The 15,000-nt window shown below is 38.3% G+C and overlaps 1 protein-coding gene across 1 annotated transcript in view; it reads right to left on the minus strand.

The window, feature by feature from the left end:
* The window catches only part of LOC138060045 (coiled-coil domain-containing protein 154-like), a 40,795-nt gene that overhangs the window by 11,581 nt on the left and 14,214 nt on the right, over window positions 1–15,000 (minus strand). Inside the window, exons 2-11 of the mRNA XM_068905727.1 lie at window positions 14,369–14,996; window positions 12,451–12,533; window positions 11,802–11,897; window positions 10,989–11,214; window positions 9,874–10,002; window positions 6,438–6,562; window positions 5,357–5,483; window positions 4,603–4,740; window positions 2,951–3,070; window positions 385–467 (exon numbers count right to left, since the gene is read on the minus strand). Of these exons, the coding sequence (XP_068761828.1) occupies window positions 385–467; window positions 2,951–3,070; window positions 4,603–4,740; window positions 5,357–5,483; window positions 6,438–6,562; window positions 9,874–10,002; window positions 10,989–11,214; window positions 11,802–11,897; window positions 12,451–12,533; window positions 14,369–14,996 (1,755 nt within the window). The remainder of the gene's footprint in view (window positions 1–384; window positions 468–2,950; window positions 3,071–4,602; window positions 4,741–5,356; window positions 5,484–6,437; window positions 6,563–9,873; window positions 10,003–10,988; window positions 11,215–11,801; window positions 11,898–12,450; window positions 12,534–14,368; window positions 14,997–15,000) is intronic.

Genomic DNA, 15,000 nt, shown 5'->3' on the forward strand with positions numbered 1-15,000 from the left:
TGATCCTCGCACGTGCACTTATCTGAACAATTTAAGCAACTGTCTCTTCTAGACACCTGTCTTAGACCAGTTATTCGTCTCCAGGATAAATTCGGCCAATAGCCGGCCTTTTCATTTGCATTACAATGTAATCTAGCATGTATGTGAGGCAATTTCGGGCTATTTTGTAGTTTTAACCCGAAATTGCCTCGCACCCACGTTAGATTACATTGTAATGCAAATGAGAAAAACTAACCGTGAAAAGGGCTGTTACATGATCTTAACGTAGGGGAGAATCAGTCCGTAATATTAACCTAAAAAACGTGTCTCCTATTCAAAAACCTTGATCTTCTTCCTGCAGTTATTTTCCCTTGATTTGACTTACAACGCAAGTGAATGACTTACCCTTCTGCTTTTCTTCTCTCTGCATCTTCTTTGGCTTCAATATCAGCTCTCAATACCGCCAGTTGCCGCTGAAGTTCACTCACCTAGAAACGCGACAAACCAAAATTAATTTGAGGACGATTTAACTTGGAAATAGTGAATATTTGTACTAGAACAATACTCAGATCCTGCAGATCCTGGAAACACTATAAGGACCACAGTTGTTCAAATTGCGCTGTTATGATGTTAATCGTTTTCTTTCGACTATTTTAACGTCAATTTATTGTATTTACGGCATTCTTGTTTTGCCGCTTGGACCAAGGACCTTTTAAAGAGATCCATTCATCAATGATGAAGTAGGCATACTCGTAAAAGTTAACGGTGACCTTTGGTAAACTCATTGATGACAAGATAGCCACTTATGACAAAAAATAGGAGAGGTACTTAGGAAATATCATACCGTCAGCGTTCATTATATTCTTACGTGAAAAAAAAGCATCAGTTTTTTGTTTCCACCTTGCCATTACATCAGCAGGTATCTTTCAGCATATAAATCTAAATCGGCATGACAAGCTCATTTTTCTTGGGGCATTTTACTTAGGGATAAGCTATCAGTGCGTTCTTCAGCTAAACTGGGTTTCATGAAGCCGCAAGCTAATAGATAGAGGACAAAGAAGACTACGAGTTTGATCACGTTTTGCAAGTTTGTGTGTCTGTCTGTCAATGAATTTTTAAAAAATTCCCCTAAAGGAAAGACGATTAAAACATAGTTTCCTTTCAGGAGAAATGCGCGCGAAGGAAATTCGTATGCCCTTCTCGTCCTTCCGCGTCCAAATTCCTGTCCACTGACTCTCCCTTTCCTTCCCTTCCACTATGAACGCCTTCCACGAGCGAAAACATATTAACTTCTGTGTCCTTAAAGAACTAACGAGATGCTTCCGTGAAGCATGCACTGGGTTGCCTGTGGTAGGTGTTACGGAAAATCAGAAGGCACTGAATTGTGTTGTATTGAAATACAGCATTCCAGTCTCTGAAGAATAACAAATAAAAGAGAAGCGAGAAACATTGGCTTCTGAGCTGACATGTTGATAATTTTCAAATTCCCTCACAACTTCTTTTCACCACAAGTTTAAGCGTGCCCTCTGAGCATCTGACAGCTTTGTAATATCAAAGTTCACTGAAGTTTATCTGTCCGGCGGGGTTAGTATCTGGATGGGAGATCAAAACAATTACCCCTCTTAAAACAGAAGCATCGGACCGAAAATACTATTAACGCTAACAAATGCAAACTCAGCAAGGTACAGATTTTGTTAGCTTGCTTTATGCAAAACAAGAACATCATTCTAAAAGCTTATTCTACGCAAAAAGTAGGTTCTGGAGGTAATTTTGAGAGTGGAAATCAAGGTTACGCGGCAGACGGCAAATACAAACTCACGATTTAATTAAGTTAACACACCAGAAAGACACTAACCTCATTTTGACAAGAAAATGCTTTACTATTGCCATAAAAACTATCCAGTTAAGCTCGCATATCATAAAACATGATGAATTCATAAAGGCCACCTTTTCCAACGAACAATTTATTGAAACAAACAACATATTTGCTATTAGAGGTGAAAACCCCTTCCATTTCATTACGTGCGTGAAGAGAAGAAACTCAATCGTGTCAAATATGCGCAATATTGCAACAAACTAAATTTCAGGATCAAACCGTTTCCATGAAGAACCTTTTCCTTGAATAATGAAGCACAAAATACACGACAAGCTTTCTTTCAAATAATTCTTGGCTGTCACATTTCCAATTATTTTTTTTACCTGAAGACTGTGCAGAGTTGATAACAGATCCCCGTAAGGTGTTCGATTCGTTCTCTGTCTTTGTTGAACCCATAAGTTACCAGAGAATTTTTCATTTGGTTTCAGTGTTCTACACAACAGCACACTTGGTAAAATCTTATTTTAGAAATACAGCTCACTTTGATTTCGGCTCGACGGGCGATAGATTGTTGTCGAAGTCCATTATTCGTCGCTTTTGAGATTCCAGATGTTGGTTTTTGACCGCCTGCCTAGTTTATCCAACTGACTTTCCATTATTGAGCTCTATAAGGGTATATTTTGTTTAAGGATCCACTAAAACGCCATTCGCGTTACATGACTTTCGACGCCATTGCAGGCTAAGTTAATGATTCTCCTGTGTCCACCAGAGAAATCTACGCATTTCCACTACCCTTATTATTTCCACTTACCCTTATTATTATTACTATTATTATTATTATCCTAAGAAAATACGCGCAGAAGGCTCTATGCACAAAGACACCACTTACCAGGGGAGTGACAGGCAAGCCTTTTACCGACACGGAAAAAAAATAAAACAAATAAAACAAACAAATCCCACCCACTTTCCGATTGGGATTGCCATACTGGCACTTGCTTGTTCCCCACACGGAAACACTTCCTACGCAAGCAATTTTTTTTTTTTTGTCTGGCGAGGAAAAGCATTTTTTTATACAATAATTATATCGACAAAACGATTCGAAGCCTTTGAAAACGAGATCAAACCACGGAATCGGGTTAAGTTTGGCAAATTCACCTCCTCTGGCAGTGGTCTCAGCTTATCATTCACATCTCTGAACTGCTGCTCGGTATCCTGACGCCAGCTTGCTACCAGTCCCGCGTTGATGTCTCGATCATCGTGCTCTGATTTCCCAAGCTGTTGAGAATTAAAATAAGCAGTGAGAATTTCAGAGCCAAATATGATCTTTTACAAGGACATAAAAACGCACCCATTCACAATTGACAAATGTTTAGTGGTCCCGTTTGGAATGCCGGTTTCCCGTTTTTTGACACCTAACTAAACTATTCGGACAGTTCATAGACTGAGTTGATAACAACGCCAGCGGCATAAGAACGAGGCATAATTTATTATGGCAGAGGACGATGACGACCACTAGGAAGATGATTATGATCAATTAGAAGATTGACGTTTTGGTTGGTTTTCACGTTACGTCATCGCCGCCATGTTGGTGGACGAAAAAAAAGATCTCTCATTTGCCCCTTTTGTTCGTCCACCAGCAATTGTACATTATTACGTCATTGTTATCTGTGTCTCCAGAGACAAAGCATCTATTTTCGCCAATAAACGCACAAGGGACATACGGAAACTGCTTAAGTAGAGAAATACATGGTGACGGGGCAGAGGTTCCGCAAACAAATCAAAACAGGCTGATAACGGTGATAAAACGTGTTTGGCTTCTTTAAAAATATAAATATAAGCAAATATAAGTGCTACACGGCCAAAGTTTGCAAAAACGTAATTCTTCCCTTTACTTGTATATGTTCATTGCCGTGACTTTAACATCTTCAGGTCCCACGGCCTGCTCCCGTCTGACCTTGTAGGCTCAGTCAGTAGAGCAGCGGTGATCTAGCCCGAAGGTCGTGGGCTCAATTCCCACCCCGGTCAGAGCTTTTCTCTGTCCTTGTGTGGGACCATTTCCATTAGTACGGCTAACGCTCACATTGTACACATGGGGTAGAAACTTAGCACTTCACATTACACTCTAATCAGGTAAGTCTCTTTCAGCAGGGCTTGTCACCAGCATTTTTACTTAGGCCTAGCGATACAATTCCGTTATTTAGAACTAAGTTGACCAGCCACGAGATGTGGCATTCAGAAAGATGCACGAGGTAACCACTGATCGCTGTTGTCATCTTCGTTATCACAGTCATCCTTCTTAGCCATGATGTCTCGAGCAGGTCCGATCGAACATGTCCATCGGTGATAGGGGAACGGGAGGGTTTTCACAACCACAACCTCATTCACGGCTGATGACATCAGGGGAAGTTAGGAATTTCGTTTCTACTCTGTTCTCCCGTTTGGTGTCTTAAGGTGAGGTTTCTTCTGTTAAGAACTTCCACAGAAAAAAGGAGGAGATGATTTGCCCTTTTCACGACGGCTGACTGGAACTGTCGATTTACAACCGGGCGTAAACGGGTTCCGATTTTCGATATCTCAATAGTGAAATCAGAGAAGCGAGAACAGTGATAATCGTGCAATATCTTTAGGAGTGGAATCGGCAAAACGTTTGGCGAATCGTTATTGGAATACCCCGTGAAATATTAATCAATTGAGATTGAGTGTACCCTCATCCAAGTTCGGTGCAATGATAAGACAGGAGAAGGGACTTGTCACTTAGAAAGGAAACAAAATAATAAGCAACGCAGATAGAATCATGCCATACTTACGTTTTCAAGCTTGCTTAAAGCGGCTTCTAATGCTGCTATTCTTTTGCTGAGCTTGTTCAGTCTTTTGTCCACATCAGCAAGTCCTTTAAAATCAGAATTGTTACTTTTGTCCATAAGTGACTTCAGCTCCTCCTTGGCCTGGAAAATGACAAATCAATACTCAGAAAAACAATGGTATCGTATCTTACGTGTCGATCATTCAAGTAGATGCATTGAAAAATATCAGTGAGTAAATACCGGGGAGGCGCAAATCTTAGGAATCGATAAGGTCGCATTCTAAAGGGAGAAACGATCCTCCCAGTCCTTGCACGGGAACACATGAGCCTAACAAATTGACGGCTCCCAACTAAGTGGCTTCATAGCTCATTTCACCGGCATCGAGGACGTCACTGGTTCGAAACCCGGTCTATAAGTCTTAAATTGTCCAAATAAGTACGAGGGCCATAATAATACGCTTATTTCATTCAAGGTCGTATTCTATTGAGATCACATATTCCAGAGGCAACTTTGATTCATGTCACGTTCGTATTGCAATACTTATTGTATTGTTTACTGTACTTTACAATGTTACTTTTCAATGGTGTAACTGTGCGTATATTTAAAAAATAAAATTATTTTTTACAAAAAGTTTTGACTGATGACCAGGGAAATTTCTAATGTTAGGTTGAAGTGGTTAAATTCTCCCATCAGAACACTTCTCCAACGGAACCGTTTCAACAGTCGTCAGCAGACGCGTTTCTGCGTAGTCTTTTACCTTCTCCACACTTTCGGAGACTTGTGAGTTGACACCTTCCAAGGCTTGCTGTAATGTACTGATTTCCATATTTAATTTTTCCTCAAGCTGGTCGCATCTGTTGGACAATTTATCATTTTGCGACTGTCTGTTAACGAGAGATTAAAAGACAGAAAAACGATGAATGAACGAGTGAATACTTCAAACTAGCAGTAAAATTCGTGAAATGCACGCGCCTTCAATTCCTGTTTTGTCATCGACGAGGCATTTGAAAGAAGCTGTATATTTTGGGGAGAATCGTTTTGTGCTCTTTTCCGGTATCTGTTCAGTAAAGCCTGGTTTTCACTAGCATCGCAATCACAAGCATAAACGCAAGCACGAGAGCGCTTATTACACCATGAAAACGGGCTTGACGCCGATTTCTGCCTCGGTCATCTCCGGTCCAAAACGGCTTTTGTCGGCCAATTTTTTCTCAGAGCTGCAAAAATGTTTTCAGTTCGTTTTAATGCTAACGCGTTCCTTGACCATATTAGGTAGAGCAGGTATATGAACTGATAGCCTATGTCCGGTGAGCCCATGAAAATGCTGGAAATCTGATATCTGTAATTCAGTTTTTAATAAAATGCAATATCAGTTTTGTGGGATATCAGTAGCCTTTCTTGATGGATAGCCTAACAGTGTAACTTCCCGGCGTGTACAGAACGGGGTGCCGGACGGTCACCCATCCAGGAATTAACCCCGTCAAATAGGACTTGACTTTCCTTCGGCAAGCCGTAACACTATCTTATGTGATCGAGGCCATGTCTGCCAGTCCAAGATGGCGTCCAAACGCTGAAATCGTCTGGCATCACGATCGATACTCGAGACCAGCGGGACTGACACGCTTAGAATACGTTCTCCTTCGTCGAACGCAATAATGAAAGAAAAAAAAAGTAACGTCGGAGTGAGTGTCAGTGAGTGAGTGAGTGTCAGTGAGTGAGTGAGTCAGTGAGTAGGTCTGTGAGGAGGTGAGGGAGTCAGTGAGTCCGTGAGGGAATGCTCTGGTGGTGTTAAGATCCAAAAATAAAATATTAATGAATATTAAGTCGTCAAATAAATGTACCGTGACGTAATCTCAGCATGTAAGACTTGTTCTATTCCTTTTCTTCCTCCCTCCATTTGCCTCTCCAGTAATGAGATGGATTCATTCAAAAGTAAAAGACTCTGATCAACCCTTGCCTGTGCCATCTGAAAGAAAAACCAACATTGCATACCTGTAGATGATGAAAACTTCTGAGTGCCCAAAACAGAATTTTTTTTAGTTTCAATTAGATAAAAGGAACACTGGACTAGAAGAAAAATGAAAAGAATTAAGTAGAAGGTAAAGAAGGGTAACTGGCAAATTTTGGTTGTGTGTTAAAAATCGCCCCTTTAAATTGGCTTAACTTTAGCGTTAATTTTATAATGGAAAAAATCGATTTTTTCATACAAATATTGAAACTCGAGGCTTTAATTGTGTAAAATGCCCCCAAAATTTTGGCATAAGTATTTTCCACCTTTTAAAGGGTTCATTTTGTGTGCGTACTTTTCATTCTAACATTTTACCAATTCCAAGATTGCTCTAATAAGCTGTTAATTGAGCAAATTTAAAATCAAACTCAACAAAAGTTGTTCAAAAAAATATATTCATCTGTTCCTATAAATAATTAGTTTTTCCTTTTGTGTTTTAAGTAATATTCAAAGTCTTTGTAAACATGTCTTTCAACATTTCCAATTTCAACTTTTTGAAAATTTATACAGTCGAACCTCTCTAATACGGACACCGAAGGGACAGAGCAAAGTGTCCGTATTAGAGAGGTGTCCGTTGTATAGAGGTCATGAATATTACGTCACTTCAAAGGCTCCATTGATGGTATTAAGTGTTCTTTAAATCAAAACTGGCCCAAACAAGTCTTTGAGGTGCATAATGGACAGCACAAATCGTTACAATACAAGCTGTATAATTCCAAAAACATATGGCAAACTATAATACAGTTTCCGAGCAGTAACATAACAGAACAGTAACAAGTGTAGCGAACACTAACATACAGTAGAGTATTTAATGAAAGTTCTTTGTTATTGAGTCATTTTGCGTTAAAGAAGTCTGTGATGTTCTTCTGAACAGTATTCGCTAGTCGTTTTTTGACATACACGACTGAGCTTTTGAAATAATCTTGCATAACTCATCAGCCAAATTTGATTCAATGACGGGAAGGAAAGAGGGAGAAAAAGGAAGGCAGCAACTGGAGAGTCTTCAAATAATAAGAAATCTTGATGATAAATGGCAATGACATGTCGATATATAATTTTTACTGATTGAAAACAAATGATACTGTTATCGTATGAACAATGAAACAATTGATTACACTTAATGATATGTAACGACAAACAGGAAATCGTATTGAATAAGAACTGTCATCATTGGAGTGTCCGTAATAAAGAGGTTAAGTTTTTATGAATTTTCTCTCTGGGGCCGAGATTTCGTGTCCGTTGTCCGTATTATAGAGGTTATTTTTACAAAGAATGTATGGGCATTTTCTCGGGACCAAGTGAACTGTCCGTATTAGAGAGGTGTCCGTAAGGAGAGGTTCGACTGTATTCATACTTACCACAATTTTTACGTTTTAGTGTTTTCTTAAAAACTCAATAAATTTATTTTTAATTTGTGAACCAAAATCACAAATATCAACATTTTCTGTTCTAATATTGAAAGATCAAATTCACTCTTTTGTGTAGTCTTTCAATGCTGAATTTTTTCCTATAATTTTTACTTCTTTTCTTCATCTTTTTCATTTCTTTCATCTTTTTAATTTTTTTTATCTTTTTCAACTAAAATAAGTCCAGCAATTTCACAATTTTATTTTATTTTTTCTTCTATTTTACCTATTGTTCATTTAATTCTTCTTTTTGCATTTCTTTTCCCAATTGTTGCAATTCCTCTTCATCTTTTTTCCTTGTTTCTTCATTTCTTTTTCTTGTTTTTTTTATTTTTGGATTCACGGCATTTTTTTATTATAGAGATTTTTTTCCTGATGTATATATACTTTTTTTGCCTGATTTTTGTATATTCTTTTTCTAACTTTCCAATTTTTTTTCCCAATGCCAATTTTTCCCCACAAAACACCTGCCTTGTGTTTATCCAATAAAATGATTACACAAATTTTTCTACAAGTTGTGGAAAAATCTGTGTAATTTTTCTTTCAGCCAGTGACACTTTTTGTATATTAAAGAACTTAAGATTACAGTCAAACCTCGATTATCCGGACCTCGATTATCCGGACCTCGATTATCCGGATTTCTCGAATATCTGGGCTTTTTATCTTGACATGAATATTTATTGGTAGCCGTATTATTTTTAAAACTACAGCGTTGAAAAGTGAAGTAAAGGAGAGTTTGTTTTGCTTTCAAGGACGCTTTCAAGAGCAAAAGCAGTGTACGCATGCGCCGTAACTAATGAAGAACTTTCAAATGAGTTCTGATTGGCTTAGGCCCGTTCCAAACACTGCTCCAGTCATGTGCCGAACCTAACTCAATAAACTTTGACTTAAGAGCGACTTTAGAGCAACGACTGATTCACACGTCATACCTTGGGTAAGGGGTATAACTTCTGGGGAATAACTTCTAAGTTATACCGAAGTTAACGTTGTTTGCCGCTCTAAACCTAACCTGCCAAAAATATTATTTCTTTTGAATTTTTTTATATTGTTTTGAATTTTATTTTTATCTTTTTTTGTTTATTTTTACTTGTTCAAAATTTTGGGGGCAAGTTCTCCCAATATGCCGTGGGGTTTTCAGTGCTTTTAGTCACACGCATGCCATTGGCACGAAACATTCAACATGTTGAATAATCTTCGGCACGAGTGAACATTTCCTACATGTCTGCACGCGTGGAAAGCTATCGCCTTACTATCTTACACCAAGACACATGCGTAGTGTTGGAGATAGGACGAATGATCTTTGTCCATAAGACGTAAGGTGTCCTTAATAATCGAGAGTTATGTGAGAAATCTTTCACAAACGTCTTCGTCTTCGTCGCAGTTAGTGAAGTAAAAGCAAATTTTCATCTTCTGATGAGCTGGAGTCGGGGCTTGATTATTGTTCTTTCTATACTTTCTATACTACTTTCTATACGTTTGACAACGATAAGCGTTTAAGCACAATACGCAGCGTCTTGATGTAAGCCTATGGCAATAGCTTTTCACGCGCGCACACTTGGAGGAAATGTTCACTCATGCCGAAAATTATTCAACATGGAATATTCGACGCCCATAAGGCACAAAACACAGGTCACAGGTCATTGTTTTACCATTACAGATTGTATCCTAAACATTCATAAAACCTTAGGCCTAAAAACGTTTGTTTAGGACTAATTAGGCCTAAGGTTAGCTTTTATAAATGTTTAGGATACCTTCTGTATTGGTAAAACAATGACCTGTGACCTGTGTGTTGTACCTGCCGTTTAAAATGACTGCTACTGAAGGATGGCAAAAAAAAAAAAAAAAAACAGCTTGAGAGTTTACCTTTTCTGACTGTCTGATGGAATGTGCTTCTTCATCAACATAAGCTTTGAGCGACTGCCAACGTTTTTCCATTTCCTCTCTTACTGATGTCTCAAATACCAGTCTTGTTGCTTGCTCCTCTTGCAACCTCTGAAAGGAAATGAAAGGAACTTTATTTAAGTGTCTAGTCTTCTAGCGCAGGAGCACTAATTGGGAACACTGTACACTGAAATCAATAAATTAATGCAAGTAAAATCAAATATTGGTTTTTGAGGAGAGGAGAAAACCGGAGTACCCAAAGAAAAAACCTCTCGGAGCAGAGTAGAAAACCAACAAACAAACTTATGTTATTTGAAAATTATATTCAAATAACATAAGGAATGAGACTATGATAAACATACTGATAAACTCTTGGTCCGACTTGATTGTAACTTTGCAGGACACAGAGACTGATGTGAATTGATATCAATATTTATTGCATGAACAGAAGGGTATGCACCACATAGACTTAGTTAGGGTGTACTGGACAAGTATGCGTCTTGTATATCAGATAAGAACTCTTTGTTGTTCCCTCCTCGTAAGGGGAAGTGTTGTGTTATTGGACCTTTGTAAGTCGCCCATCACTACATAATATTGAGTGTTTATAATAGGACTGGCAAAGAAGAGTAAACATGAGTTTCTATGAGATTTCATTATCAATCTTTTTTGATATATGAAAACACCTCAAGCCCAGTCAGCCCTGGGGATGTACCCTGAAGGAATGAGAATATGGAGAAATATAAAAGTACTCATTTTTTACTGTCTAATGAACTCTAGAGCAAACTTAAGGCTTATGAATTAAAATTAATTGCCGATAACTTGAGAGTAAGTCTGTAGAATGTAGTACAATGAGCTAAGTTGAGAGCTACAATCACATTTTACTGGAACACAGTAGTATGCAAGCAAATGGGGAACAACAGCAATAACACGAATGTCTTACTGCAGAATATACTGACTATACTCCTCTAGCATTAACGTATCTGAAATACTTTCCAGGGTTTGTGTTGGAGGTCATGTTCAAGACAACTACCAAGATGAAGAATCTCCATTGCCAGCCATTCAACTATGCTATCTTGTAAATTTATTACTATTCTTACCTTCTCTAACAACACAAATTTAGCTTGAGCATCCTCTCTGAGTCGAATATCTTTCTGTAACATCTTTTTGTTTTGCTCTTCATTAATTTCTGCCAGTTTAATGGAAATCATATTTCTTTCATTTTCCAGAAGGTTTTCTCTCTCCTTGGAGTTCATGGTAGTAGCATGCATTTCTTCCTCCCTCTTGAGGTTGCTTTCCTGTACAACTGCTTTCAACTTCTCAAGACTAATAGAACAAAATTAATATTAATCCAGCGGACAAGTCAGACCAGTTTTGTCTCACTTCATTTGATGACCTCTTGCTCTCTGTCAAGTTTAACAAGATATTTAATTATTTTTGTCCCCTCAAAGCCGTGCAACCCAAGAGGATCTCCTTACTTGTAATTTGAACACAGTCAGAGTAATAAACTTAATTTAACACAATTTTTGTCAGCTCCTTTATCTTGTAGACCCCTTGTATATTGTTTGCAATAATTAGGTTCAAATTATTTTTTCTGTTCTTTATTGGGTCAAATCCTCATATACGCCTAGTATCTGACCAGCAAATTATTGGTGAATCCATGACCAGTTGCATGATATCAAAATTACAGCTCTAGTGAGGCCCAAAATGTCTTAAAAGTCAGAGTTACTGAGGTTTGACGGAATTCGGCATGGGATTGTAAAAGTGGCGAAAAAATGGTAAACCCATTATGTGGGAGTCACACAAAATTCCTTCTGCTAATGGACTGACTTAGTACACACCTCTTATGCAGTGTCTGAGCCAACTAAATCGACAATTGAGGTTATAAGGATTGGATATATTTGTCAACTAACTTGAGTTGGTTTTGCTGGTTTGCAGTCCTCCTCTCGTTCTCCTCTGTTTCAATACGTCTTCTGAGTTCTAAAGTTATCTCTTTCACATCAGCTAATCTGCAAACAGAAGTAGAGTTCTTTAAACTTCATCCAAAACAACTCATTAATAATTCATGGTCAAAACAGTCTATCAGATCACTGAAAAAACGTCAAATATATGAACTTTAGAAACTGATAATTAAACATTCCTCAGTAGAATTCTTTATACAGACTAATAAGGGTTAGCTTGTTTTCTTTCATCATAATAGACCTCTTTCATAATGGCAGCCAAATATAATATTGTTTTTTTTTAAATGCCAATAAGCCTTTCTAGCCTCGCTACAGCAAGCAAATTTCAAAAGAATTTTTGTGTCAAAATGAGGGCAGTAGGTCTAATTAACATATTTACAAAAGAATGCAAACATGGTCGCCATTTATGAAAGTGGTCTATGGTCTATGTAAGGGACGCTTTTGGAGAATGTTTTTGAAGCCATTCAAAAAAACTCACAGGTCATGTTTTATCGGGTTCTAATTGGTTTAAAACCCAATAAAACAATCCTGCTCTTGTATTAAACAGTAAGTAAACAATAATTTATTGGTTTGTACAATAAGCCTGAAAGCCCATTTCTACCTGGCCTCAACGGCATTCTTGAACTGAAACATGCTGGCTTCTTTTGAGTCTTGATCATCACGATGCTTATTTAAGGAAGACAACTGAAACATGAATATAACCACCATTGACAAAAGTACCTTATCATGTACAAGAAAGGACGCAAGCCAAAACATACAAGCAAATTCTAGGCAGGAAAAGGGCTAATTACTTTCTGAGCTGGTGCAACTTAATTAGTGAAAGAGAAAAAAAATTCTCCTTCAGATTTCATTATGTTACCCTCATTTTCTGTAAGTGCAGAATGTTTGTTTGTTGTGCTTTTTATTTCTAAGAATTCGACCATTATTTCAAGACTAAAAACAAAACTATTATTTTCCATTGCACTCTACATATATGGACATAATAACGACCTTTACATCGGAGGAGCAGGGGCCCGTTTCTCGAAAGTCCCGAAAACTTTTCGGGCCCGAAAAACCATCTGCGAAATTGCCAACCGCTTGTTTTGGAGACCCGATCTTTTAACATGTTTTCAAGGTAACAAAAAAAAAATTAACTATGAGGTTTGACGAATTAAATTCTCTCCGTTCTTGAGATACAAAGGAAATTGTGGCACCCGAAAATGGCCCGTAAAGCTTCGGGACTTTCGAGAAACGGCCCCAAGGACGGCAACGAGTACAAGTTTTCTGTCCTGAGCATGCGCATAAGGCTTGGACGACATTTTTCTAAGTGCGCGTCATGCTCAAAACGGAAACTCGGGTTGTTTACCATTTACCAAAAAAATCCGGAAATTTCGCTTGTAATGTAAATGGTAAGCCTATTTTGGTCTTCCCAAACAGAAAATTTCCGGAGAAAACGGGATTTCTCGAAAGGTATTCCAAAATTCCCAAAAGAATTTCCAAACGGAAAACGTGTTTACCATTTGCATTCCTCCATTATTTTGCTTCCCTCCAGACTCTCGGTAAACCTGAACGAATTTTGCAAATGGTACACGCCTATCCCACCTAAATTTCCCATTCGGGAGTTTTTTGCTTACCATTTGAACAAATCTAGTACCATCCTGTTTCTGCTTGTATAAATGGTAAACAACCTCGTTCTCGTAGTTGTCCTCGTACTCCGATCTAAAGGTCCCTAATGGCAGTGCTGAGTTCATTTCAACGGGCACCTAAACTGTCATGCTTTCTGCCAAAACATTTGGATAACATTTATTGCTAGATGGCTCACCTCAAGAGGCCCTGCTTATATGTACATTGTACATTGGATCACTGTTTTGAGTAAATTAATACCATTAGCCATTAAACCTTGACCGGAATAGTCTGCAAGTCATTGCCTCCTTGAGTTTCCTGTATCTCTTTTTTTTAACAGAGCAAACATTTCTATGACTTCTGATTTACGTTAATTTCAAATCATGTAGAAGTTGCTCAAATATGTTTTGGAGTGGAGCTTTTCATAGAAAAAGCAAGCAAAGAAGCACATTCCTGTTGGGGACCACCATTAAAAGAGTGTCCACCTACAAAATTCTTGGGGTGCATATTAGTGAAGACCTAACCTGGAATATGTATAGTAATTATATATTTAAGAAGGCTAACGTGCGAATGCTATATGACTCCTGAAAAAAGTAGGAGTAGAAATCAATGACCTTGTTCAGATCTACTGTTTGCTTATAAGATCAGTCTTGGAATATGCTTCGCCTTGAAGTGTGTTCTGACTTGCCAGGCTATCTGGAGTGCCTGTCTGTTTGCAAGGAACAGGCCTGCATTAACTTTGTCCACAAAGCAATGGAAATGCTTCCACTATAGCAATTGTACTCAACTAGGTGTGAGCTGAAATATACGCATGTTTCACAGAAAGGCCAGAATAAACTTATTTGGGGGTGACTCTATCCAAGAATTTTGTAATTATGCTACAAGACAAATGTAGGTATGTAACCATCTGCACTTACAGCTGTGCCAGTATCACTCTCAATCTTCTTTATTCTCTGCCTAATTTCCTGTACCACAGTCCCAAACTGAACCACTTGTACTTCATGTTTACTTTTCATTGTTCTGACATCATCTGTCAAAGCTCTCATATTTTTTTGAAGCTGCTCATAGTTTTCCCTTGTGTCCTCTAAATCATCTTTCAAACGCTCAACATGAACTGTTATCTGCTCTCGTCTGCTCAACAACTGCTGTTGATTTCCCATTAGAGCTTGTTCCACTTCTTTGGTGTGGTTAACTAAGGACCCCACAGTACTGTGTTCAGATTCAATTTTCCCTTCAGCATGTGCCATACGCATCATCATTTGCGTGTATAAATTATTCGTTGCTTGAATTTTTTTGGCAAGTATAAGCCTTTCTTCTCTTTCCTCTCTCAAAGTGTCTTCGTTGCGTCGTATACTCCCTTTAAGCTCTCCCTGTAATCGGACAAGTTCCTCTAAAAGTGCTTTATTTGACTGTTCACCTAAATTTACTCTTCCCTCAAGATGTCTTAAACAACCTCCCTCTTGGATTGGGCTGTTTCGGCGGCCCACCTTCTCTGAAGAACCAGCTATCGCTGGTAATGGATAGCCTTCTGGTCCTCCCGTTTCGCTGT

This window comes from Montipora capricornis, chromosome 8, assembly GCF_036669925.1.
Source record: "Montipora capricornis isolate CH-2021 chromosome 8, ASM3666992v2, whole genome shotgun sequence".
NCBI lineage: Eukaryota > Metazoa > Cnidaria > Anthozoa > Scleractinia > Acroporidae > Montipora > Montipora capricornis.